This window comes from Oryctolagus cuniculus, chromosome 1, assembly GCF_964237555.1.
Source record: "Oryctolagus cuniculus chromosome 1, mOryCun1.1, whole genome shotgun sequence".
NCBI lineage: Eukaryota > Metazoa > Chordata > Mammalia > Lagomorpha > Leporidae > Oryctolagus > Oryctolagus cuniculus.
Genome location: NC_091432.1, coordinates 85,753,625 through 85,778,130, shown reverse-complemented (window position 1 = coordinate 85,778,130; position 24,506 = coordinate 85,753,625). Strand labels below are relative to the sequence as shown.

Sequence of the window (24,506 nt, the reverse complement as noted above, 5' to 3'; positions counted from 1 at the left end):
ACACTGGAAACTCAAGAACAAAATGTCATTATAATGGGTGAATAAATGTCTGTGCCCTCAGTCCTTTGTATGATATCCTAACATATATGGGAAATGGTTGGTGATGACATTTTTCAGAAGCTTAAGATTTGAGATTGGTAGTGATAGTAAATATTTGATTGTTCCTACAAATCTAACTCTAGATAGTTTTCAGTGTTTTATTTTTGACTAGTTGAAGATGTAATCCCCCACTTTTAGCCATTGGCCTGCAACACTGTTTTTGGAGTAGCCAGTGATGACAGAATTCCATAAACATGGTGGTGGTTAGAACTGGCTTACTTGCAGCATCTCATCTAGTGTGCATTAACTAAATGGAAGTTTTTCTATTAAATCTGGGAAAATTTGGATTTTTGACTCAAGAAAATATTGACTGTTTCACAGTGTAAATATTTATAAATAGGGAAGGGACACACCCACTAACAAGTCTGTTGACAGCACTTGATTTGTTACATTAAAAACAGCAATGAACTTGAGAATTGTGAACTGGAGGAAGTTTTGACATGAACTTAAAGAGGAAGGAGAATGAAAGGCAGGTAGCTAGAATACCAGGAAAAACAATTTTTTAAATTTTTATTTATTTATTTTCATTTTATTTGTAAGTCAGGGAGATGGAGAGAGAGAGAGAGAGAGAATCTTTTTCCACTTGTTCACTCTCCAAAATGGCTGCAACAGTCTGCTTTGGACCAGGCCAATGTCAGGAAGCTGAAACTCCATCGAGATCTCCCACATGGGTGGCAGGGACTCAGGTACTTGCTGCTTCGCAGGATGCGCATTAGCAGAGTAACTGGGACTTGATCCAGGCACTCCAGTATGGAATGCTGGCTTTCCAAGTGTGACCTAAGTTGCTGTGCCAAATGCCCACCTCAAAAACAGAACTTTTTAAGAGGTAATACAGGGGCCGGCACTGTGGTTCAGCAGGTTAAAGCCCTGGTCTGCAGTGCTGGCATCCTATGGGGGCTCCAGTTTGAGTCCCGGCTGCTCCACTTCCAAATCCAGCTCTCTGCTATGGCTTGGGAAAGCAGTGGAAGATGGCTCAAGTCCTTGGGACCCTGCACCCACATGGGAGACCTGGAAGAAGCTCCTGGCTCCTGGTTTTGGATGGGCACAGCTCTGGTCATTGCAGCCATTTGGGGAGTGAACCAGCAGATAGAAGACCTCTCTCTCTCTCTCTATTTCTGCCTCTCTGTAATTCTGCCTTTGAAATAAATAAATCTTAAAAAAAGAAGAGGTAATATCAGTAATTACAATAGTTATGTATAAAATGAAAAAGTGGAAAAACCAAATATCAAAGACTAATAAATGTATACATTTAGAGCAAATATGTGAAAAATTTTATGTAATTATTTAATGTGATGTTTTAATGAGTAGGAAATTACAAAATGCCAATGGCTGTATTTAGAAATTATAGGTGAGATTTTCTCTTTATATTTTCTGATCTTTCTAATTACATATATAAGTGTCCTTCAAAAAGTTTGTGGAAAATGGAATTTAAAGGTAAGTTTACTTTGGTGAAAAACATTTTGAAATCCATGCATAGTTTTTTGTATATGCATTTTCCATGGGATTTTTTTGAAAATCACTCATATGCATGTATTTCATAAATTATTTTGCAGCAAAATAAATATCTTTTAATTCCATTTTCCATGACATTTTTTAAAATAGTCTCATTTATTACTTTGAACATTTGAGGAAAATGAATATTTTTTCTTTTTTCAACTTCTTTTAAACTCTGCAATATTATTAAACTACTTTTAGATCTCACTATAATTTCCTAGGTGTTTATAATTTAATAAACTCTAGAGAAATGAAGGTTCTACCAAAAGTAGCATAAAAATGGTTATCCTTGAGTCAGACTTTTCATCTTGCTAACCATTATCTATCCCTGAACTCATTTATGCTTTTTTAAATTGATGAACATATTATATTGTAATGAATGGAGGTTTATGTTTTTAATGCTTATCTTGAAGTAAAGACAGTAAACCAGTTTTTGTTTCATCATGTAATATATTTAATAGAAGCTGAATTAGAAGCCAAATATATTCCAACTGTGACAATCAAAAATAAGCATAATGTTTTCCTTCCTTATTTTCAGCTGCTTCCTTTCAGATAGGTGTTGATACTAGTAATAGGAATTACACAGTAATATACATTTTTGAACATTTTAAACTGTGAATCCAACTTGGGTTTCTTCTCTGTTCTTCAGACATCAGGAGAAAAAGGTCCCTTCTCAGTGGAAAATTGTATATTCATCTTATCCTAAAGTAAAAACCATATGTAAACAGATAAGTGAGTATTTTACTTTGCGGAGATGCTCTTTAATTCCAACCCCATTTTAAACTACATTGGACTTTGTGTGCCCAACAGTATGTCATTTGGGAAGACAGAATGTAAAAGCCATTCCCAGTTGATCCCATTAACTGGAAAAACCTCTACACAGTGTTGCTTGCCCTCACTACTCTGAGTATGGTCTCCAGACAGGTAGCATCAGCATCACCTGGGAGCTGGTTACATGTGCAGACTCCCAGACTCCAGCCTAGACTATGGTATCAGAATCTAAATTTTAACAATCCTTATTTGATTTGGAAGTGCATGGAGGCCCAGAACTGGGCTGGACAACATTTTTGGGAGATGGGGTAGGAGTAGGGATGTTATAAAGCATAGAATAAGAGGGACATGTAAAAATAAGGGGATACGGTTTGTTAGTATGATAAAAAGCAGTAAAGGTTTCACCATCTGTAACTGAAACATGCTTTATATGGTTATGATTCTACATTTGAAACTCCAAATGGCAGGTATGAGATGCTCATGAGAAAGGAAAACACCACAAGTGAACAGAAAAAAAGGTGGCAGTGAGGTTTAATTGAATTGTCTAACTGAAGCAAAGTTTGTTGGAGAATATACTGGAAATCTCATGGTTACCTATAGTAAACCTCTCTTTGAAAGCATTAGTTCCAAGGTATATATAAAACATATGCAACTGTTCATGATTGACTCCTGAAAACAGTAGGTTCCTTTGGTTTTCCCTCTGTTGTCTGTACTCTATTTATTTAACAATTTCACACTCTCAAGAAAGAAAAGCCATATACTTTTGTACAGATTAGAGGGAATGTATGAGTGTACTTCCAAGAGTTAGTGACAGAATGGAATTAAAAGATAAGTTTCTTCTGGTGTAAAACTTTTCGAAATCTACGCATAACTTCCCCACAATATGCATTTTCTATGAACTTTTGGAAACCTCATTGTATGGTTAGCAGCAAGAAGATTCTGAACAGAAAGTAGACATTCAATATATTCTTCCTGGTTAATTCTTTCACTGGTTATTTTCATGACAAATAGTAATTGAGCACTTACTACCATGTTAAGTGCCAGATACACAGTGGTGAGTGAAAGAAATATATTCTCTGCCTTCAGTGAGCTTTTGATAATGAATCACTACTGAAAAATTTTGAAAATTACTGCAGATTTTGTTCTGAGCCTAGCATCTTCACTTTTCAGTGACAATACAAAATGTCTAATTCTTAATTATCAGCCATGTAGATGGATCAGTTGAGACTGTATATTAGATAGTAGCAGTTCATAGCTTGTGGCAAAAATGCAGCTGGTAACTAACCAAGTGGAAGCTAAGATACACTTGTAAGGGCTGGGTATGGGCTAAGGATGGCGGGTTAGGAGAAGCTATGAAGGTAGTGTGGATGAATAACTATGAGGAGCCATGAACAAGTCTATTCTGAATGGCGTAGATGAAAGTTACACAATTATGGTTGAAATCAAATACACATTTTTTATCATGGCTCCAGGTGATGAATTGGGTAATTTATTGGACCTGCATGACTTCAAACAAAGATATTTTTTTTCTTCAGTCTTAGGATTTTCATCTAGGAGACTATTTGTCTTTAAAAGGAATTGCTTTGTGTTTTCTTGGAATGATGGATTAACCCACTGTAAGTGAGACTTGACAAACAGTGGAAATTTGAGGTAAACAATGCCCAACAGACAGGTGGCCCAGCCTTGGGTTGAGTTAACCATTACTTCAGGAAATCAATACCTTTGTGGATTATGGGTGTAGGAGCCTCCCGGATTCCCAACTCTGTGTTTCCATAGCCTTGGCACTTGTGCCTATTTAACCACAACCCTACAGCTAGTTCTGACCTTGTTGCCCAGTGGTTACATTCTCTGCCATGATGGCCCAGTGGTTAAGGACATAGTCTTAGAAGCCTGATGGACATGGGTTAGTAGCTCTGGCTTCATTACCTGCTTGGTGTGGGCTCTCAAGTGATGTAATGTCTCTATGCCTGTTTTCTTACCTGGAACATGGTGACTGCAATCTTCAACTCATGATCCTGTGAGTTACATGACTACATAAGACACTTTATGCCAACCCTTGCACTCAGTCATTGGTGTCTACTTCTATTTTATGATTAAATCTATGTTTCCATAACTGGTTCCTGTGTGCCACATGAATCTCTTTTAGAATAAGGTTTTTATTTTTGTTTTTTACATTGTGTATCAGTTTCTTAGTGGCTGTATTTCCCCCAACTGAGTGCATACCCCAGAGGCTGCACACCTGGCCTAGGGCCCTGTCTCAGATGTGGCACTGTTTCTGAACTCTACTCTCACTCCAGATTCAATAGACACCCTAGTTTGTGGCAGTGTTTGACTTTTTCCAAATTGATGTCTTATCTTTCTTAATTCTTAAACTTAGTATAAGTTTATTTTGTTGCAAAAAATTCTCCACAGCATAATTTCTTCATAATGTGGAGTTCCCAGAAATTTTTTGATGCTCCCTTATATTATTATACATGTAAAAATTTTTGAATAAGCACTGCCAAATAGCATTTGCTACTTAGGATTCCTATCTTGGCTCAAGGTACCCAAGCTTGGCTTTTCCCTGCTTCTCCCTTGTAGCTCAGGGCTACCCAGAGCGGTAGATGGTCTTCAGCACTGTGCACCCAAATTGCATGTCCCAGAGTAGCTGGAGGCTGTTTCCAAGCTGAGACTTCTGGCCTTTCCCCCATCCTGCTATAATGTTCCTGGCAGCCCCTGGCTGTGGCAGTGAAGCAAGCTCCCGAGGTTATATCTGCAGAGGAGCAGTGCACTGGGGCCCTCCTGGTGGCCTCTTACCTAGAACAGGGTGAAACTAATGGAGCCAAGAAAAATAGTTGCCTTGTTCTTTCTCAATTCCCTCACCTCCCTTTTCTCATTTTCACTGGTAAATGAAGACCTTTCACCTAGAAGGAAAAGTAGTGCAGGATTCCTCTCCCCAGGGACTGACACTGTGCTCCTAAGTCCTCTGTGGGGAACAAGTCAAGAAACAAGGCAGGAGGGCAGCTCAGAGTGTGATCCTCTACTGTATCTATGGCGACTGCTGGTTACTGAGCTGTTACTGTTTGAGGCCCATAATGCTGTATGGAAGCTAAAGTAAAAGTACAAAAGCCAGAGGAAGGTTGAAGACTGACCGAGACCTTGAAACAACGCTAGAGCACTGGTTTGTAGACTATGCAGTACCCTGAGGGGCTTCAGCGGGAGGCAGCGGTATTGCAGTCTTACTTCTCAGCCCTCCGTGCCTGGAATAGTACTTGGTTTGTGGCAGTAAATTGTTTCTGCTCGGCGGTCCTGGCTTCAGGCCTCCCACAGGGAGATTCCTTTTAATGCTCCAAATCCTCTCCAGAGCCACTGTCAATATTCCCAAAAGCAAGAGATGATTAGTAGCACATTCTCTTTTTAGCAAAGAGTGCTTTTAAAGTATTTACGTGGTGCTTATTTGTTCAGTGATGTGGGTGGAGGTTTATTTGGCTTAATTGATCAAATTACCCCAGATCTTGATCATTCGTTTAATCTTTTTTTCCACTTCATTTACCCAATTATTTCCTATGCAATTAAACCTCCATAGGGATCTTTGATAATTTAACTTAAACAATTATGTGAAAAGGCAGTATAGATACATACAAAGCACAGGACTAGAAATAAATAAGCTAATATATAGAATTTCTTCAGTTAACCTTATCTGATTCTTATTTAATTCATATAGAACGTGGAACTATTTCCAGAAATAATGGAACTAAAAGTTAGCATCCAAGAATATTCTAAAACTCACAGACTAAATGTTTTTTAAATTCCCCTTGAAAGAAGCAGCACAAAACATACTGGATCCTACATTTAAGACACCATAGCAAAATATTGGAAAGTGATGTCTACACATGGGTACATGGAAAAGTACAGGTCTTGAATCCTGATACTATCCAGTAAGGTTCAGTAATGACGATAATTTGCATTGGGCTATCCTCTCTATCTGAAAATCATTTGTTTGGGTATTGTGAGTCAGTAAACAAACATTTGGTGAACATCTACTGTGTAGACAACCAAAACTCAGGTCAAGTTAGATGATAAATTCAGGTTAGTTTTTGTAAGTTGTTTTTCCTATTTCAGAGTTTGAAATTTTAATGGTGAGTAATCTCCCCATATCCAAGGCTACCAATTGGCATCATTGACATTTGTTCCTTCCCAAAGGGGCTCCATACAAAGCAGGGACAAGGGGCATAGTCTTACAGTTACAGAGGGGAGCTGGGTTCCACTCTTCCTTCCCCCACCTACCAGCTGTATGCCTTTGGGCAATTTATTTAACCCTGTATTTCTCAGTTTCCTTATTTTAAAAATGGGGATAATAATATCTACTTTGCAGGATTATTATGGGATTTACATGAAATGCACACAAAGTGCTTTGTATTCAATAATAGTAGCGACGATTTTCACAGAGACAATGATTTTGCTGTTTCTCCCTTCTTCAAAGGACGTCAAGCAAGACTCCACAATCTCCTTCTGCAAGACCTTACACAGTTTAAGCTATTCCTTATATCTAACCTAAATCTTCCCCCTGACATTCAAGTGATTTCCTAAAAGTGCTGCTCTGCAACTCCTGGGTGATACACTCAAAATCGGGAGCCCACAACACGGAGGAAATGCCTCCTGTGCGCTACACCTTGTAAGAGACAAAGAGATTTAGATGTGTTCCACACAGAGGACAATCTGGCAAATAAAAAGCACCTTAAAATTAGGAACCATGGGAGCAGGCTTATGGCCTAGCTGTTAAGGTGGAATCTATAGCAGCCTTGCTCCCAACTGCAGCTTTCTGCTAATGCACAATGTAGTAGGCATTGGCGATGGATCAAGTGATTAGGTTCCTGCTAACTAGATGGGAGACTTAGATAAAGTTCCAAGGCCCTATGCCATTAATGACATTTCAGGAACTAAAAGGTGGATAGGGATGGGAGCTCTCCCTCCTCTCAAGTACATTAAAAATTTAAAAACAACCAAAAAAGGTTGTACTATTCAAATTTAGTTGGGTGTTTTTCAGGTACAATCACAGAATTGTCTAGAAGTTTACAACTTAATAGGAAAATTATGTGAAATTTAAAGACAAATGCTCAGAAATGCTTTTTTAAAAGTTCAATGCAAAATAGTTATACATACATATTTAGTGTATTTGAGGATAGAGGTTGCTGGGGAAAAACAAAACCAGCACTACTCTTATTGGATACAGTGCTTGGGTGAAGTTGCAGAGGTGATATATTCCATTAGAGACAAAGAGGCCTAGAAAGAGGCACGTGCCCTTTGAAGCACTCTGGGCACACGCATTCCAATAAGAGGAAGGCAGACAAGGGAGGAAGTAGAACCACAAAGACTTCAATGATGGTAGTGTAGCCCAAGAAGGAACAGGGCAGCAGGCACAGGAGAGAAGCAAGGAGAAAGCAATCAGATCTTTTCTCAGAATCTTCTCTCTTCTCTTCTTATGCCCCAGACATCTTTTTAGGCATACGGGTTTTTTTTTTTTTTTTGGTCTATATTTTAAAAATATTTATTTACTTACTTGAAAGGCAGAGTTACCGAGAGGCAGAGAGAGAGAGAGAGAGAGAGGTCTTCCATCTGCTGGTTCACCCCCCAGATGGCCGCAATAGCCAGAGCTCTGCTGACCTGAAGCCAGGAGCCAGGAGCTTCTTTGGGTGCAGGGGCCCAGGAACTTGGGCCATCTTCCACTGCTTTCGCAGGCCATAGCGGAGAGCTGGATAGGAAGTGGAGCAGCTGGGACTTGAACCAGTGCCCATCTGGGATGCCGGCCCTGCAGGCGGTGGCTTGTCCTGCTATGCTACAGCTCCAGGCCCCTTTAGGTATAGTTTTAATCTAAATTTTAAAGTCTCTAAACTTGGCCTTTATGCCAAACATTTTAGCCAGAATTTTTGCCTAGCTTAGTCACACATGAAAAGTAAGCTTGCCTGTGTAAAACACTTTTGCTCCTTTCTGCTGTCTCTGAACTATCAAGGATGAACATGAGAGCTTAAAAGGCCAGTTTAGAGCCACACGGTCAGTACTTTCCTGTGTAGATGTGGTTGGAGGGGTGACCAGAGGAAGACAGAGTTCATTAACCTTAATGACTAACTGGTGACTCCCAGGTGTTATGATTATCTTGGCATGCTTTCAGTGTCTAGTGAATTCCCTGTGCATTGTGGGTATGCAAAATATTTTTGCTGAATGAATAACATATCCTCACTTCTTTAGCAACATTTTGTCCTTTCTAAAATTGTACTAAACATAGGAGGGAAGCCAGGCTCAACATTAAGTTTTCATCTATTAAGGTACATAGAAGCACGAATTAATAGATTTGGCAGGAAGCTTTTAAATTCATTGGGAAAGGAAGCGTTGAGTAGGGGAGAGAAACTTCATTAATTGAATTTCTCATAACTACCCTAACCTCTTCAGATTTAAGCCAGGAAAATACAAAGCCCTGACAACATGAAAACATTAAATAACTATCTTCATTTATTTCTTAAAGCACTTTATAAAAGTTGTTAGTAATGTGGGAATATCTTTTAGGTAGATGGTAAAATAAATACAATATAGTGCTATAATGTGTATTTCACAAGTCTGCCTTTTTTTAAAAAAAAAATAAAGTTGTAAGGAGGAAAAAATCCTCACAGAATCACTGAGAATATATGAGTGAAGACATTAGCTAAATTCTTTCTTATCCAGAAAATTCCATAAGTTGCCCCAAATTCTATTTTCAAGTATTAGAAGATATGATCAGACATAGGACTTCTTTTAACTCAGGATGATGGGAATCTTTTTGGGGCAGATCAGACCTTCTGTCCTCATCTGGAACCTGTTCTACCTCACACTTGAACTGGAAGCTGAACTGAAGCTGAACCAGGGAAGAATGACAAATTTTTTTTTCACTAAAGAGATTATTATATTACTGGCTACTAAATCTATTTCAAATATTTCTCTTCTCATATGGTTGTGTTATAGAGAGAGACAGAATAACCTAACAGCTAAGGGCAGATGATTAGCTGCTGAAAAGCCTGCGTTCAAGTGTCAGCTGTTCCACTTGCTAGCTGTGTGACACTAGGCAGGTCACTCTACCTCAAGCCTCAGCTTCCAGATTGGCAAGATGTGAGCACCAAGAGCATATATCTCTCAGGATTGGTGTAAGAATCAGAATAGGTCATAAAAAACACACACATTTGTAAATGATAGCGATTATTATTATTGCCACCATCATCACAACCATCACCATCAGCTCTTTCTCCTGAGTCCCCTGTGGCTGCAGCAAAGAACATTATCCCAAAAGGAATAAAATCTTTCACCAGTTTCATCCAATGAAAGAAGAAGAAAAAAAAATCACAAAAACAATTCTAAAGCTTCCAAAATGGCCATTATTAGCTTAGTCACTACTAAAACATGCTATACTTTAAGTTGCTTAATCAGGCAAATCTTCCTGTTAATAGAAGGTATAAACTCAGGGCCAGTGTTGTGACATAGCAGGTTAAGTCTCCACCTGCAGCACCAGCATCCCATATGGGTGCTGGTTTGAGTGCTGGTTGCACTTCTGATCCAGCTCCCTGCTAATGTGCGTGGGAGAGGCAGCAGAAGATGGCCCAAGTGTTTGAGCCCCTGCACCCATGTGGGAGACCTGGAGAAGCTCCCGGCCCCTAGCTTCAGCCTGACCCAGCCCCAGCCATTGTAGTCATTTTGGGATGAACCAGCAGACTGGAAGACCTCTCTCTGTGTCTCTCCCTTTCTCTGTAACTCTGCCTTTCAAATAAATTAAATTAAATTAACAAACAAACAAACAAACAAACAAACAGAAAGTATAAACTCTTGAGTAAGTTCTCCCATGCTTTGGTATGTGGGCTTGAGTTGCAGTGCTTAATCTATGGTTGTGGGAAAATCACTCTGTACAATTGAATTCTCACCTTCACCAGTGAATTAATTGGATTGTTGTAAGGATATGTGCAGTTGATTGCTTAAAAATTCAGAGGCTTGCATTGTAGCACAGTGGGTTAAGCCACCACTTGATATGCCCATATCTCAGTTATTACACACATTTGAGGAATAAACCATCAAATAGAAGATCAACCAATCTCTCTTTCTGTCTATATGTCTCTCTTTCATCGTGCCTTTCAAATAAATAAAAAATGAACTTAAAAAATATAAAACAAATCCAACCACTGCATATATATCCATGCATATTCCTTGAGCTCCCTAGAATTTACATAGACTTGGGCATGTCAGGATATCACATTTATCTAAAGTCACAAACTCAAATATATATAGGGATAAAACAGACAGGTAAGATAAATTACTAAGGCAGGCCAGATGTAAGAAATAATTAACTCTCCAAGTCCTTTATTTTCCCACTTAAAAATAAAAACTTTATTTTTATATCTTTGAGGGACAGAGGGACTCAGCAAGACAGAGGGAGGGAGGGAGGGAGGGAAGAAAGAGAGAGAGGGAGGGAGGGAGAGAGCTGTCATCTACTAGTTCACTGCACAAGTGCTTCTAACAGCTGGGGCTGGGTCAGCCCAAAGACAGAGGCTGGAAATTCAATGTGGGCCACCTGTGTGACAGGGACACAAATACTTGAGCCATCACATGCTGCCCCCCAGGGTACACATTAGCAGGAAGCTAGAACTAGGAGTAGAGCCAGGACTTTAACTCAGACATTCCAAAATGGAATGCAGGCATCCCCAAGCAGCTTCTTAGCCTCTAGACCAAACAACTACTCCTCTTCCCCAACTTGTGATGGAGGCATGGATACTGGAGAAATAACTTTTTTCCTATTTCTACCACACAGGAGAAAACCTGTGGTGGATATGGTAACATAAATGACCTTTGATATCTCCCCCTGACTGGGGAACTTGATGTGCAATTGCTAACAGTGGCGTGGGCAGGTTAGCCAGGGCATCATAACCCACCTCCAGCCACCGCTGCCAGGTGTGATTGTCAACTCAGTGTTGTCACATCTTCTCTTGCGATTCTCCTGATCTCCCCACCCAAGGTAATCAGGGAATCTTGTTTCATATGAAAAAGATCCTGATTTTTTTTCATGTCGACAACTGGTTCAGATATTTAAATAGCAGAGAAAATAAATGTCTATAAGGTGACTCTGGCATATGGGTCAACAGTTAGGGATCTTGGGCAAACTAAGCCTAATTAAAAGAGGGATACATAAAAAAAGAAAAAGAAAAAAAAGAAAAGAGGGATACAGTGGCCTGAAACAGGGGATGAGGAAGGCTCTCTGGTTTTGGACTTGGACCTTAGCCATGTCATTCATTGGGATGGATGATACAGGGGAAGGAACAAGTAGAGGAGAGGTAAGAGTGTCATTTTGGACATGATGATCCTAAGGACTTACGTGATATCCAGAAAGAAAAGTTCGACCTGAAAACACAGATTTCAGAGACAATGGGAGATGGAAATTGGGGAACAGCTGAGACAATCCAGGGAGAGCTAAGGCAACATGGTTAGAAGACTGGGAACTCCTTGATAAGCATCAGTGTTTAGGGTGGGAGCTAAGTAAAAAGAGCTCTTAAAGGAGGATGTGGAGGACTAAACATGGAAGTAGAAAGAGAATCAGGACAGATTAGTAAAATGGAATTTGAAGAAACAGCAAGGTTTATGGAAAGAACCACCAGATATTTCAAATGTCTCAGAAGTCACAAGCCAGCCTAAAGGCAAACAGCACCCACTGGAATTAGCCATAGGATATCACCAGAGACACCATAGTGAGTAGAAAGGCTATGGGATTTCCAGTCAGACCTGAATTTGGAATCTGGTTCTGCCACTTGCTTAAGGCTCAACTTGGACAAGTTAAAGACTTCTCAAAATCTCAGTTTACTCATCCTAAAATAAGCATCATGATACCTGTGTCACATAGCTTCTGTGAGGATTTGTGGCTAGCAAAATGAAGTCCCTGTTCTCAGGTAATGTATGTTCTAGTGGGAAGAGACAGTTAATAAGAGAGTATACAAATAAATATATAATTTCAGGTAGTGATTTTTTTAAAAGCAGAGGGACAGGTATTTGGTGCATCAAAATTAGGAAGGGAATTATATTTTATGCAGCCAAATTTTGAAGATTGCTATAGTTTAATTTCACAATTGAGACAATATAAGTGTACTACAGAATACTTGAGTCCCTGCCACTCATGTGGGAGACCCAGATTGAATTACCAGTTCCTGCTGTAGGCCTGGCCGAGTCCTAGCTTTTGTGAGTATCTGGGGAGTGACTGAAGAGATGGGAAAAATCTCCATCTCTCTCTCTCTCTCTCTCTCTCTCTCTCTGTGTGTGTGTGTGTGTGTTGTATCTGACTTTCAAATAGAATGAAAATAATTCCTTAAACTGTATATCGAGCCCACAAACTAATCTTATTGAGCTGCTTTCAAAGCACATCCTTAATATCCCCAGCTACATCCTTGCCCAAGCCCCCACGACCTCTTGCACTTTTTCTTTAAGAAAAAGAAAGCAATAGAAAATAGTGTGTGTGTGTGTGTGTGTGTGTGTGTGTGTGTGTGTAAAGCAGTTTCTGTTTTAACATGGTAGAAAGGAAAGACTCCTTTGAGAAGGTGACCTTTGAATTCTCATCTGAATGAAGGTGGAGGAAGACACTCAATGGTCTGGGTGAAGTGAAAGTGTTCTGAGGTAAAAATGGGTTTGGCATGTCTAGAATGTCCAGAGAGCCTGTGTGGCCCACTTGGACTGGGAAAATATATGAGATGAATTCAGACATTGAATTGAAAGGAAAATAACATTTATTGATTTTAAGATTCTTGTTTATTAATATAAAGACAAACGGAAAGACGGAGAGAAATCATCCCCCTGCTATTTCACTTCCCAAATGCCTGTAACAACCAGTGCTGAGCTAGGATGGAGCCCAAAACGCGATCCAGGTCTCCCACATGGGTGGCAAGGACCCAGGTGACTGTGTCATCACCTGCTACCTCCTTGAGTACACATTAGCAGAAAGCTGGATTAGAAGTGCAGTAGCTTGGACTCAAAGCAAGCACTCTGATATGGGATGCAGGTGTCCCAAGCAGTGATTTAACCAGTGTGCCAAATGCCTATCATAGGAGAATAAAATCTGGTGTAAGAAGAAGCCACTAGAGAGCTTTGAGCATGGAAATGGTGTAAAGGAGCCCTATAGTTTCTGTGTAGAGCACAGATTGTCAGGGACAACTGTAGAAGTGGGCCTAGGAGGTTATTACTGAGTGCAAGAAGTGATGGGGGCTCAGGCAAGGATGCAGTTGGGGATATTAAGGATATGCTTTGAAAGCAGATCAATAGGATTAGCATATGGGCTCGATATACAGTTTAAGGATTTGACTTCTATGGGCTTAGCCCAATCTACTGTGTGAATGGTAGAACCATTTCTTGATGTGGGGAAGACCTATTGAAGAATGGGTTTTTATGTCTGGGGGACAGAGTGAGAGCTTTGTCCTAACCCTGCCATCCAAAGCAGAGTTAGGTAGGCTTTTCAGGTTTGAGGGGGAAGCAGAGGTTAGAGACACACACGTTGGTTACTACAATAGTGCTAGATGTAATCACCCAGAGAGAAAAGGACCTGTGACCAAGTTTTGCAAATTTTACAGGCAGGAAGAGGGAGTGTCAGAAAAGAAGGTGGAGAAGAGTGGCCAAGAGATAGGAGCAAAATCAGGAGCTAGGGGTTGGTGACCTACAGGCCAAGCTAAGACTGATTCCAGAGGTAAGGGGTACACACTCATGTCAGAGGCTGCAGAGAGACTGCATATGAGGGAGTGATCATTGGATCTGACCTTTGAGGAGGGCTTTTCTAAGATCTGACAATGAACAGTCTCTCTTGCACTTGGGGGAAGCATAAGTGCAGGAGCTAAGGATCAGCAAAGAGATGAAGATAACAGATCACATGCACATCCTCTGAGCACTAGGACTCGGTGGTGTAGGAGCCACACAGTCCCTAAAAGCTACATGCAGAATTCTGGGAGTATGTGACAAAGTTTGTCTGCCAGGAGAAGGCCCTGCTCTCATCAGGCGTTTAAAGGAGTGTGTCACTCCAAACCTGGAACTAGAAGATCTACACTTGGCCCAGGGTTGCCAAAGCTCTGAGACGAGGTTGGGAGATGTGATATCTTTTCTGGCTGCTAGTTCCCTATTGTGGCAAAAAACAAACAAACAAACAACAACAACAAAACAAAAAACAAAAACAAAACAAAACAAAACAAAAAAAACCACCAAAACCCTTTCTAGGGGCTAGTGCTGTGGCGTAGCAAGTCAAGCCATTGCCTGTGATGCCTGAATCCTTTATGTGCACCGGTCGAGTCTCGGCTACTCCACTTCTGAACCAGAATCCAGATCCCTGCTGATGCAGCTGAGAAAAGCAGCAGGAAATGGTCCAAGTGTTCAGCCTCTGCACTTATGTGGGAGACCTGGGAGAAGTCCTTGGCTCCTTGCTTCAGTCTGGCCCAGCCCCAGCTGTTGTGGCCATTTGGGGAGTGAACCAGCCGATGAATGATCTCTCTCCTCGCTCTCTATAACTCTGCCTTTCAAATAAATAAATAGGGCTTCTAGCCATGAAAAAAAAATCAGGTGAATTTTCTATAAGTAGAACCCTTAAAAAGTTAAACTTATGGAAACAATCATCAGCTTTGAAAGATTTTTCTAGGCTAAAATAATACCTCTGTGCAACTTTTAGTAGATGTGATAAAAATGCAACCCAGATGGTCTCCATTTTATGTGATAGATATGTGAAAAAATTTCTTAGAAGAACAAATTCTTATAAGTGGAATGATATTTCCTATTCATTTAGACTGCTTCATAATCAAATGTATTCAGTAACAATAATACAACGTACAACTTTGTCTTTGAAAACAATGTTAAAAACATTAAATCCAATACGTAATGAACTTTATGATTTTTTTTTTTTTTTGACAGTCAGAGTGGACAGTGAGAGAGAGAGAGACAGAGAGAAAGGTCTTCCTTTGCCATTGGTTCACCCTCCAATGGCCGCCGCGGCCGGCGCGCTGCGGCAGGCGCACCGCGCTGATCCAATGGCAGGAGCCAGGAGCCAGGTGCTTTTCCTGGTCTCCCATGGGGTGCAGGGCCCAAGCACCTGGGCCATCCTCCACTGCACTCCCTGGCCACAGCAGAGAGCTGGCCTGGAAGAGGGGCAACCGGGACAGAATCCGGCGCCCGACCGGGACTAGAACCCGGTGTGCCGGAGCTGCTAGGCGGAGGATTAGCCTAGTGAGCTGCGGCGCTGGCCAACTTTAAAAAGTTTTTTTAACTACCAGAGAAATAATACATGTAGACTGAATTTCACAGTAGAAACAGTAGGTAATTCTGCATCCATTCATAGAGTTCAAAATAGACTTCAAAGCTCTCCTGGAAGACAGCATATGAGCAAATTCAGTCATTCTACTGGTCCCTCATTTTGTAATGGTTGAAACTATAAGGCCCAAAAAGCATTTCTGTGGCTGGCTTATGAGTACAAATTGAGCATGCAGGTCATGAAATCTGCAGTGATCCAACTCGGGGTCAGCTGCATCTGCTCTTAGGAATCCTGAGTGAATTTGAACCCCAACTGCAGATGGGTCAAAATTCCTCAGAAAATGTTAAGTTCTCTAAAAATAACAGTCCTGTCTTTTTTTTTTTTTTTTTTTTGACAGGCAGAGTGGACAGTGAGAGAGACAGAGAGAGAAAGGTCTTCCTTTGCCGCTGGTTCACCCTCCAATGGCCGCCGCTGCAGCCGGCGCACCGCGCTGATCCTGGCAGGAGCCAGGAGCCAGGTGCTTTTCCTGGTCTCCCATGGGGTGCAGGGCCCAAGCACCTGGGCCATCCTCCACTGCACTCCCTGGCCATAGCAGAGAGCTGGCCTGGAAGAGGGGCAACCGGGACAGAATCCGGCGCCCCAACCGGGACTAGAACCCGGCTTGCCGGCGCCGCAAGGTGGAGGATTAGCCTATTGAGCCACGGCGCCGGCTGAGCAGTCCTGTCTTATGGTTCTTTATATCCTCTGGTGGCTACTGATACCCCAGAACATTGCAATAAAAATCTAATGATTGGAAGAGTGTGAAATATGCACTCACTCATCATCAAGAAGAGACTTGAAAATGACAGGCACCAGCAGTTTCAGAATAACATCTGTGAGGGATTCTGGGGCTCCTAGAGCTCCTTTTTTTCCTCACACGAATGATCAGTGAGGGCCATCAATGCCCAACCCAGATGACAGAACCCATACTGTGTTTGTGGGATAAAATCCCTGGGTGATTTGGCCTATATAAATGATTAAGAGGGGTAGACATTAGGCACAGTGGTTAAGATGCCTGCATCCCAGCCGGCACCATGGCTCACCAGGATAATCCTCCATCTGTGGCGCCAGTACCCGGGGTTCTAGTCCCAGTTGGGGCGCCGGATTCTGTCCCAGTTGTTCCTCTTCCAGTCCAGCTCTCTGCTGTGGCCTGGGAAGGCAGTGGAGGATGGTCCAAGTCCTTGGGCCCTGCACCCACGTGGGAGACCAGGAGGAAGCACCTGGCTCCTGGCCTCAGATCGGCGCAGCACGCCGGCCATAGTGGCCATTTGGGGGGGTGAACCAATGGAAGGAAGACCTTTCTCCCTCTCTCTCTCACTGTCTAACTCTGCCTGTCAAAAAAGAAAATATGCCTGCATCCCATATTGGAGTGCTGAGGTTTGAGTCCCAGCTCTGCTTCTGATTCTAGCTTCCTGCGAATGTGCATCCTGGGAGGACACAGGTGATGGCTCAAGAACTTGGGTCCCTGCCACCTACATGGGAGACCCAGATTGAGTTTCAGATTCCTGGCTTTCGCCTGGCCCAGTTCTGGCTGCTGTAGGTATTTGGAGAGTAAACCAGCAGATGAAAGTCTGTCTGTCTTTTGTTCTCCTCTTCACTTTCTTTCTTTCCCCCTCTCCTTCTCTCTCTACCTTTCAAGTAAAATGAAAATAGAATTTAAAAAACAAAACAAAAAGTGTGCCACCCCTAAAAATGAAAACAAGTGAAGATTCTTCTGGCTCAATGCTTTGCAGTAGGGTCTCTGGGCCAGCAGCATCACCACCACTTGGGAACCTGATAGAAATGCAAATCCCTGGGCCCCATTCTAGAACTTCTGTGACAGCTACTCTAAGACTGGGGCCTAGCAATCTGCTCCCAGGTAGTTCTGATGCAATCTAAAGTTTGGGAGCCACTATTATTGGTCAGACTGACATTGATAAAGATGGAAGATGCTGGAAAAAAAATTGTCATTAAATAGAAATAACAACCAAAAACGTGGGACAGCATAGTACCTTTTGATATCAGGTCAATTTTTCCTAAATATAAAAGTTTATTTGGCTATATGCAAAATAATTATAGACTTGCTCAAAAATTTCCCAAGAACCTATTTTTCTTTTGATAGTTATAGTTTTATAACAAATAAAATAATCACCCTGCCATCAAATAGGCAATTTCATATTCATTCCATAAGTATACTTCATTTGTATATTACCTGCAGGTGAATTTTTAATGTGGCATTCATCTCTGTTAATATAAAGCTCTTCTTCCAGTACTTCCTTAATTCTCTTATGTGGTTCACAATATAAAAATTTCTTCCCTGGTAAGGCATTAAGAATATTGGTTACTTATCATAAATCCTGCCCAACCCTCTATCCATTATATATATCTACATGAATATATATATATATATATATATATATATATATAAAGAAAGGCATATCATTCCATTCAAAACAAGATGGTTTGTCCTGCAGACCCTACATCTTCCATTGTAACTTTTAGTTCTCTGGGGACTTCATGCCTGCATGCAATTCTTGAACGTGTGAGTAAGTTTCAGATATCTCTTTCAGGTATGAGGAAATAATATAAGGAATTCTTTTCGTTAGCTTCAAGAATACTTTCATCATTTATTCAATAAATTCTTATTCAATAAATTCTTTGCCAGGCATTTGGCTAGGGTTGGAAAGACACAGGTATGCATGGAGCTTGCAGTCCAGATACAGAACACAGAACAACCTTGGCATTTTAGTCATCTTTTTAAAGATTAAACCGCAGAGGCCAGTGCTGTGGCGTAGCGGGTAAAACCACTGCCTGCAGTACCAGCAACCCATATGGGTGCCGGTTCAAGTTCCAGCTATTCCAGTTCTGATCCAGTTTTCTGCTATGGCCTGGGAAAGCAGTAGAATTGGCCCAAGTGCTTGGGCCTCTGCACCCACATGGGAAACCCTGAAGAAGCTCCAGGCTCCTGGCTTCAGATCGGCGCAGCTCCGGCTATCGTGGCCATTTGGGGAGTGAACCATTGAAGGAAGACCTCTCTCTCTCTCTGCCTCTGCCTCTCTGTAACTGCCTTTCAAGTAAATAAATAAATTTTTAAAACAACAACAACTTGAATTGTGGTAATGATCTAATTATGGACATGACTTTTTCCTGGCCTCTAAGTCCAGTCCCATACGACGGTACTACAGGTACCAACAACTGGATTGTTAGTTCTAAATATCTTAGCTACTATTTTTTTTTATATTTTCTTTTTATTTATTTATTTATTTTTTGACAGGCAGAGTTAAACAGTGAGAGAGAGAGAGGCAGAGAGAAAGGTCTTCCTTCCATTGGTTCACCCCCCAAAAGGCCGCCATGGCCGGCTTGTTGCACTGATCCGAAGCCAGGAGCAAGGTGCTTCCTCCTGGTCTCCCATGCTGGTGCAGGGCCCAAGCACTTGGGCCATCCTCCACTGCCTTCCCGGGCCACAGCAGAGAGCTGGACTGGAAGAGGAGCAACCAGGACTAGTACCAGGCACCTCAACCGGGACTAGAACCCGGGGTGCCGGCGCTGCAGGCGGAAGATTAGCCAAGTGAGCCACGGCGCTGGCCCGCTACTATTTTTTAAAAAAATTTATTTATTTACTTGAAAGCAGAGTTGCAGAGATGGAGACACACACACACACACACACACACACAGATCCTTCATCCACTGGTTTACTCCCCAAATGGCCACAATAGCCAGAGCTTGGATAGGCTGACATCAGGAGCCAGCTTCATCTGGGTCTCCCATGAGGGTGTCAGGAACCCACAAGCTTGGGCCATCTTTTGCCACCTTTCCAGGCCATTAGCAAGGAGCTGGATTGGAAGTGGAGCAGCAGGATTTGAAATGACACTCAAGGGGATGCCAGTGTCACAAGTGGTGTCTTTGGTGTCTCTGGTGTCTCCAGAGAACTGGAGAGTAACAAAAGACTCTGTGCACTCTGGCCCCACTTATCTCTCCATTCTCTCCTGTTGGCCTCTTTCACGCTCACAGAGCTCCAGCCACACACCCCTCTGACACTCCCACCTTTGCACGTGCTGTGTTCTCTGTCTGAACTTCCTTCTCTTACATTTTTGCCTGCATGACTTCTGCTCAGATTTAGGTCTCAGCTTAAATGCCAGTTCTTTAGGGCAATGTTCCCTGACCCAACAATCTAGAGATAACTTCTTCCTCATAGTTCCCTCCTCTTTCTTTGTCTCTTTATTGTAATCTACATGAAGTTTCATTTCATTTCCATACAATTAATTGTATAGCTACTAGTTTAATATCTGTCCTTTCTATGAGACCACAGATGTCGGGTCATCAGAATCCTAGCCCAGAGGTTGGCATAAAAATAAGTGAGCAACAAATGTTGTGTTCAGGTAGAACCAAGCACTGTTCAAGTAGACAGAGATCTCAGTGAAAGGTGCTTTATGTGCATGTCTGCCAATGCAGCCCTGTGAATGTCCGGAAACCAGTGGTTATAGTCTCAGTACCCAAAAGCTCAATTCAAGGAGCTGCTGGAAATCTAAACAAACATTTTAGTTATTTATATTGTTTTAAACTCACAAAGATTAGGAATCTCATCTTTTCCAGACTAATCAATAAAGAATGCAACCAAGTCAATTTGACTCGAATGCAGATTGGCCCAAATGGGACAAGAGACCTGCTGCTTCCGACATCACCCTGAGTCATTCCTGGGCATGAACAGCTAAATACACACTCAGACACAGGCAAGGTGGAATGAGCACTTTGGGGGTTCCTTTCTTGCTTCCCAGAAGGAGTCCTATGAATGAGAGATAGGGTCAGCATTACTCAAGCTTAATTTGGTTCTAACTCCTTTCCAATAAAGCATGATTTTGAAGCAGAAAGGAGTTTACAAACTCGACTAGGAAAGAAGCAAAGGCTAAAACAGGACATCAGAGAGGAAGAGAGCACTTTCTCTAGTTCAAGTCTCCTGACAAACTCCATCCCTGCTGCTAAGAAAACCTAGAGGAAATCAGTGAGGGTGGTGTGAGGGGCTGTGACAAGGAGCTAGTTAGGCAAATATTCTCTGAGGGTGGGGGGATGAATACTACAGTCTATAATAACAGCAGCTTCATGTTGATTTTCACCAAAATTTTTGGAAAATTGGTCAACACATAGTTTATGTTAAACAGAAGCAATGACATAAGTGTTCAGAGAAACTCCTAAGAATATTATTCCAGTCTTTCTTCTGGACAATGTTGTTTCAGATATTTTTTTCAATGAGAGCTACCCATTGCTGCAGTTTATTGAATGCTAGCATGCCCTAGGCACCTTACATATATTGTTTGTCTTTCTCACAATTACCTATGGGCAAATATGGTTATTCCTATTTTTATTTAAGAAGGAACCTTCTTTCTAAAGTCATAAAGCTAAAGCCATAAAAAGAAGAAGCCACACCTACCTGATCCTCCCAACCCTCCATGGTAACTAAACCTAGATTAGGGAGGTGTTTTAGTCACAGTGTATCTGAATTTCAACAAGGCATTCGATAAAGCGAATATGCAGGAGGCAGAATGGCCATTCCAAAGATGCTGACTGTTGGATCAGGGGCTTGCTAGAGACTCTCCTTAGTCCTGTTGGGAATCACCATCTACTTTGCTGATTTTGATAAAGGCACTTGCAGCAAACTTACCAGATGTGAGAATGGCATGAACGTGGGTGAATGATTAACTTACAAAATGATAGACTCAAGACTCAAAGGGCAGCTTACTGTAGCTGGAATGAAGTGCTTAAGTCCATAGGATAGTATTGATGGGGATAAATGTACTGACTTGTATTTAGGAACAAACAAACCAAATGTGGAAGTGTAGGACTGAAAAGGTCTGGATCAAACCTTTCCTACTGAGAAATGGGGGAAAGAGAAACCAAGGCTGTCATAGACAGCTTTTGTTAGAGGTATTAATAATGTATTTGTAAAAATAGCTAATTTAATTTTGGATGAACTTAATAGAAGTATAGTGTTCAGATCAAAGAAGTTTTAGTTCCATCAAAGTCCACTAATCTGATCATACCTAAGATACTGGGTTCAGTGATTGAATTAGTCAAGACGCTTGGATCAACCAGCAGAGCGAAGAGCACAAGTGATTTTAAAGGTGACATTGAAAAGTGAGTCTATAAAAGATCTGGTGTGTGCTCAAATAGCCACCTTTATATAATTCAAGGATGTTTATATGGTTAAGGACCACCCTTAATCTCTATATATGTCAGACCACACCTGTGAATAGTGAACAGAAGCTGTAGAAAGACTGAAGATCTTTCCAATGCTTAGAGACATCTGGAAATTGAATTGGGACTTTGTGCAGTTGTGAACTGCCTGTCTCTGCTTGGGCTGAGAATCCTAAAAGGAAGTTCTCAGGAAGGCTGAGTCAGAAATTGCAGAGCTCTGCTTCGACGTTGTGAGCTCATGAAAGTTTGGACATGGGGCCAGCATTGTGGCATAGGGGATTAAGCTACCACCTGTGATGCCAGCATCCCATATAGGCACTGGTTCAAGACTCAGCTGCTCCACTTCTGATCCAGCTCCCTACTAACGTGCCTGGGAAAGCAGTGGAAGGTGACCCAAGTGTTTGGGGCCCTGTACCCACCTAGGAGACCTGGAAGAATCTCCTAGCTTTGGCCTGGCACAGCCCTGGCCACTGCAGCCAAATGGGGAGTGAACCAGCTGATGAAAGATCTCTTTCTCTCTAACTCTGCTTTTCAAATAAATAAAAATCAATCTTTAAAAAAAAAGTTTGGACACCTCTCTTAATTCATTTATCGTATCCCTGCAACTTGTCTGGTTCCTGGCATATAGTAAAGACTCAATACATTTTGAGTTGATGAGTGAATGATTAATTCCACCTTTTACTCCTACAGCCACGGGGCTATAGAATCTTTGGATACCAGCATCGTTAATGGGAATGTTCCCAGATGGATTTTAGGAAGGAGCCAAGATACAGGATTTAGTTGCTCTAAGTAAATACTCAGCATGCTATTGGCGATGGTGACCAGTTACCCTGGAAGGAAAAGGCTGCTTTCACAGGGAGGTGACTCTGATGAGGTTTCTGGGGAGGAGGGGCATGGCTGCTGGAGAGTAAGTACTGAGCTGCTGCATCCCAACCTCCCTCCTGGGGCCTCGCAGTGCGCAAGAAAACCACAGAACCCCAGGTTGCCCTCCAGAGGCCGTCAGCAGGTGCTGCAGGAGGGCTGGAAACTGCAAGCATTTCCCTTGCCGATTGTTTTCACAATCATTCCTTAGCACCTACTGCAACCTGTGTGGTACAAGAAGCTGTGAGATGCCTGTAAATTCGTGAAACACTACAGATGAGTGTGCAAGCTGGCTAGGACTCAAGTCACCACCATGTCAGCTGTGTGGATTGTGCTTATGCCAATATTGTTTACATGTGTGGCAGGGCAAGGAGGAAACCACAGTGTGGCCCATCATTATGAGATATGAAAAGATCAGGCAATAATTTATGGACTGAGAGTCTAAAAGATGGGAGTTCAAATGTTCTCAGTGTTTTTCCAGCACTGATTGACTATGGCAAGTCATTTCCTTCCCTCTGATCTAGACCTCAATTTCCTGATCTGTAAAATAAAGGAATTGGCAAAACAAGTTGCAGGTTTCCGTATGTGTGTGCATACACACAAAATACAGAAATACATACATATATAAACATATATATATAAATATATACACACACATAAAGTTAATTTTGGTGTAAAAAATTGTTGAAATCCATGCATGATTTCTTCATAATGCACATTTTCTATGAATTTTTTGAAAATCCTTTATATGCACGGTTTTCAGTTGTTTAGTACCCTAAACTTAAAAGAATATGTTTATTTGAAAGAGTGCCAGAGAGAGAGGGAGGGAGGGAGAGAGGGAGAAAAAGGGGGAGAGAGAGATAGAGAGAGAGAGCGCGCGCGCGCGATCTTCCATCCCCTGGTTCAGGAACCAGGAACCGGGAGCCAGGAGCTTCGGCGGGCGGGGTCTCCCACGTGAGAGGCAGGGTCCCCCAAATACTTGTTAAACTAAATTGTTAATTCCATTTCCACGAACTTACACACTCTACTTGCATATATCCGTCTCTAGCCCCCTATAGGGAATGCGGGTATCCACCGAGAGATATTACATATCCAGATACACGCCTTGCAGAATAACGCCAGTTCCTAGGAAGTTGGAGGCGATGCCCAAACGGTGGGCTGGAGCTGCCTCCGTGAAGCAGGGCTGGGGATGTGCACCGGACGCCTTCTGCCACAGTGCCTTCACCCCTGCTTTGCCAGAACAGCCGCCCGCCCCGAATCTGGCGGCTTCAGTCAGCCCCGCTCAGGTTCCTCCAGCCCCGTTTCCAGGTTCTGCTCGCCTACCGTCCCCATACAGTCCACGTCGGGGGCTAGACTCACACTGTTTGCCGGGCTCCTGGAGGCTGCCGCCGCCGGCCTCCTCGCGTGCCCCGCACCCCAGCCCTGCCGCCAGCCGAGGTTGCCCCGCGTCGCGGCCCGCCTCGGATCCCGCCGCTGCGGTTAGCACCGCCACGTCCTCCCGCCTCATGCCGCGGGGGTCTTAGTCACCGCACTCCTCAGCTCCACCCGACTCAGCCACCTGCAGCCGGCTGCCCGAGGCGTCTCCGGTTGCTATAGTGACCGCAGAACCTCCCCGCCCCCAGCCGTTCTTGGCCTGCTACTCCGAGGGCCCCTGAGGCGAAGGCGCCGAAGTTAGGGATTTGCAATTGGTCACCAAAACAAAGGACTTTCCAGTAATCTCGAATGCTCCTGGACACCAGCTTTTCAAGAGAGCCTTTACAGTTACCACATAGGGAAAGAGATTCGCAAAAGCTAAGGGAATCCTGGCACAGTTGTAATGTGAACT

At 42.4% G+C, this 24,506-nt stretch overlaps 1 protein-coding gene across 3 annotated transcripts; it reads right to left on the bottom strand.

The window, feature by feature from the left end:
* Window positions 1–2,023: 2,023 nt before the first annotated feature.
* On the bottom strand, window positions 2,024–24,282 carry C1H11orf97 (chromosome 1 C11orf97 homolog). 3 transcript variants are annotated; one of them, XM_008262525.4, is made up of 4 exons: window positions 24,041–24,282; window positions 17,844–17,948; window positions 5,545–5,712; window positions 2,024–2,295 (listed from the first exon to the last, which is right to left on the bottom strand). In XM_008262525.4, exons 1-4 carry the CDS (start codon window positions 24,186–24,188, stop codon window positions 2,291–2,293), a joined length of 426 nt encoding a protein of 141 aa, XP_008260747.1. In that variant the 5' UTR covers window positions 24,189–24,282; the 3' UTR covers window positions 2,024–2,290. The 3 variants fall into 3 exon arrangements, with proteins under 3 accessions (XP_008260747.1, XP_008260752.1, XP_008260741.1); XM_008262530.4 differs by having other exon boundaries at window positions 5,587–5,712; XM_008262519.4 differs by having other exon boundaries at window positions 5,496–5,712; window positions 24,041–24,281.
* Window positions 24,283–24,506: the final 224 nt, after the last annotated feature.

Coding starts and splice junctions, on each gene's coding strand:
- C1H11orf97 (XM_008262519.4), bottom strand. CDS start 24,188: ATGAGGCGGGAGGACGTGGCGGTGCTAACCGCAGCGGCGGGATCCGAG. Junction 17,949..24,040: donor CCAGGAGCCCGGCAAACAGT/GTGAGTCTAGCC, acceptor ATGCCTTACCAG/GGAAGAAATTTTTATATTGT. Junction 5,713..17,843: donor CATTAAAAATTCACCTGCAG/GTAATATACAAA, acceptor GAATATTGACAG/TGGCTCTGGAGAGGATTTGG.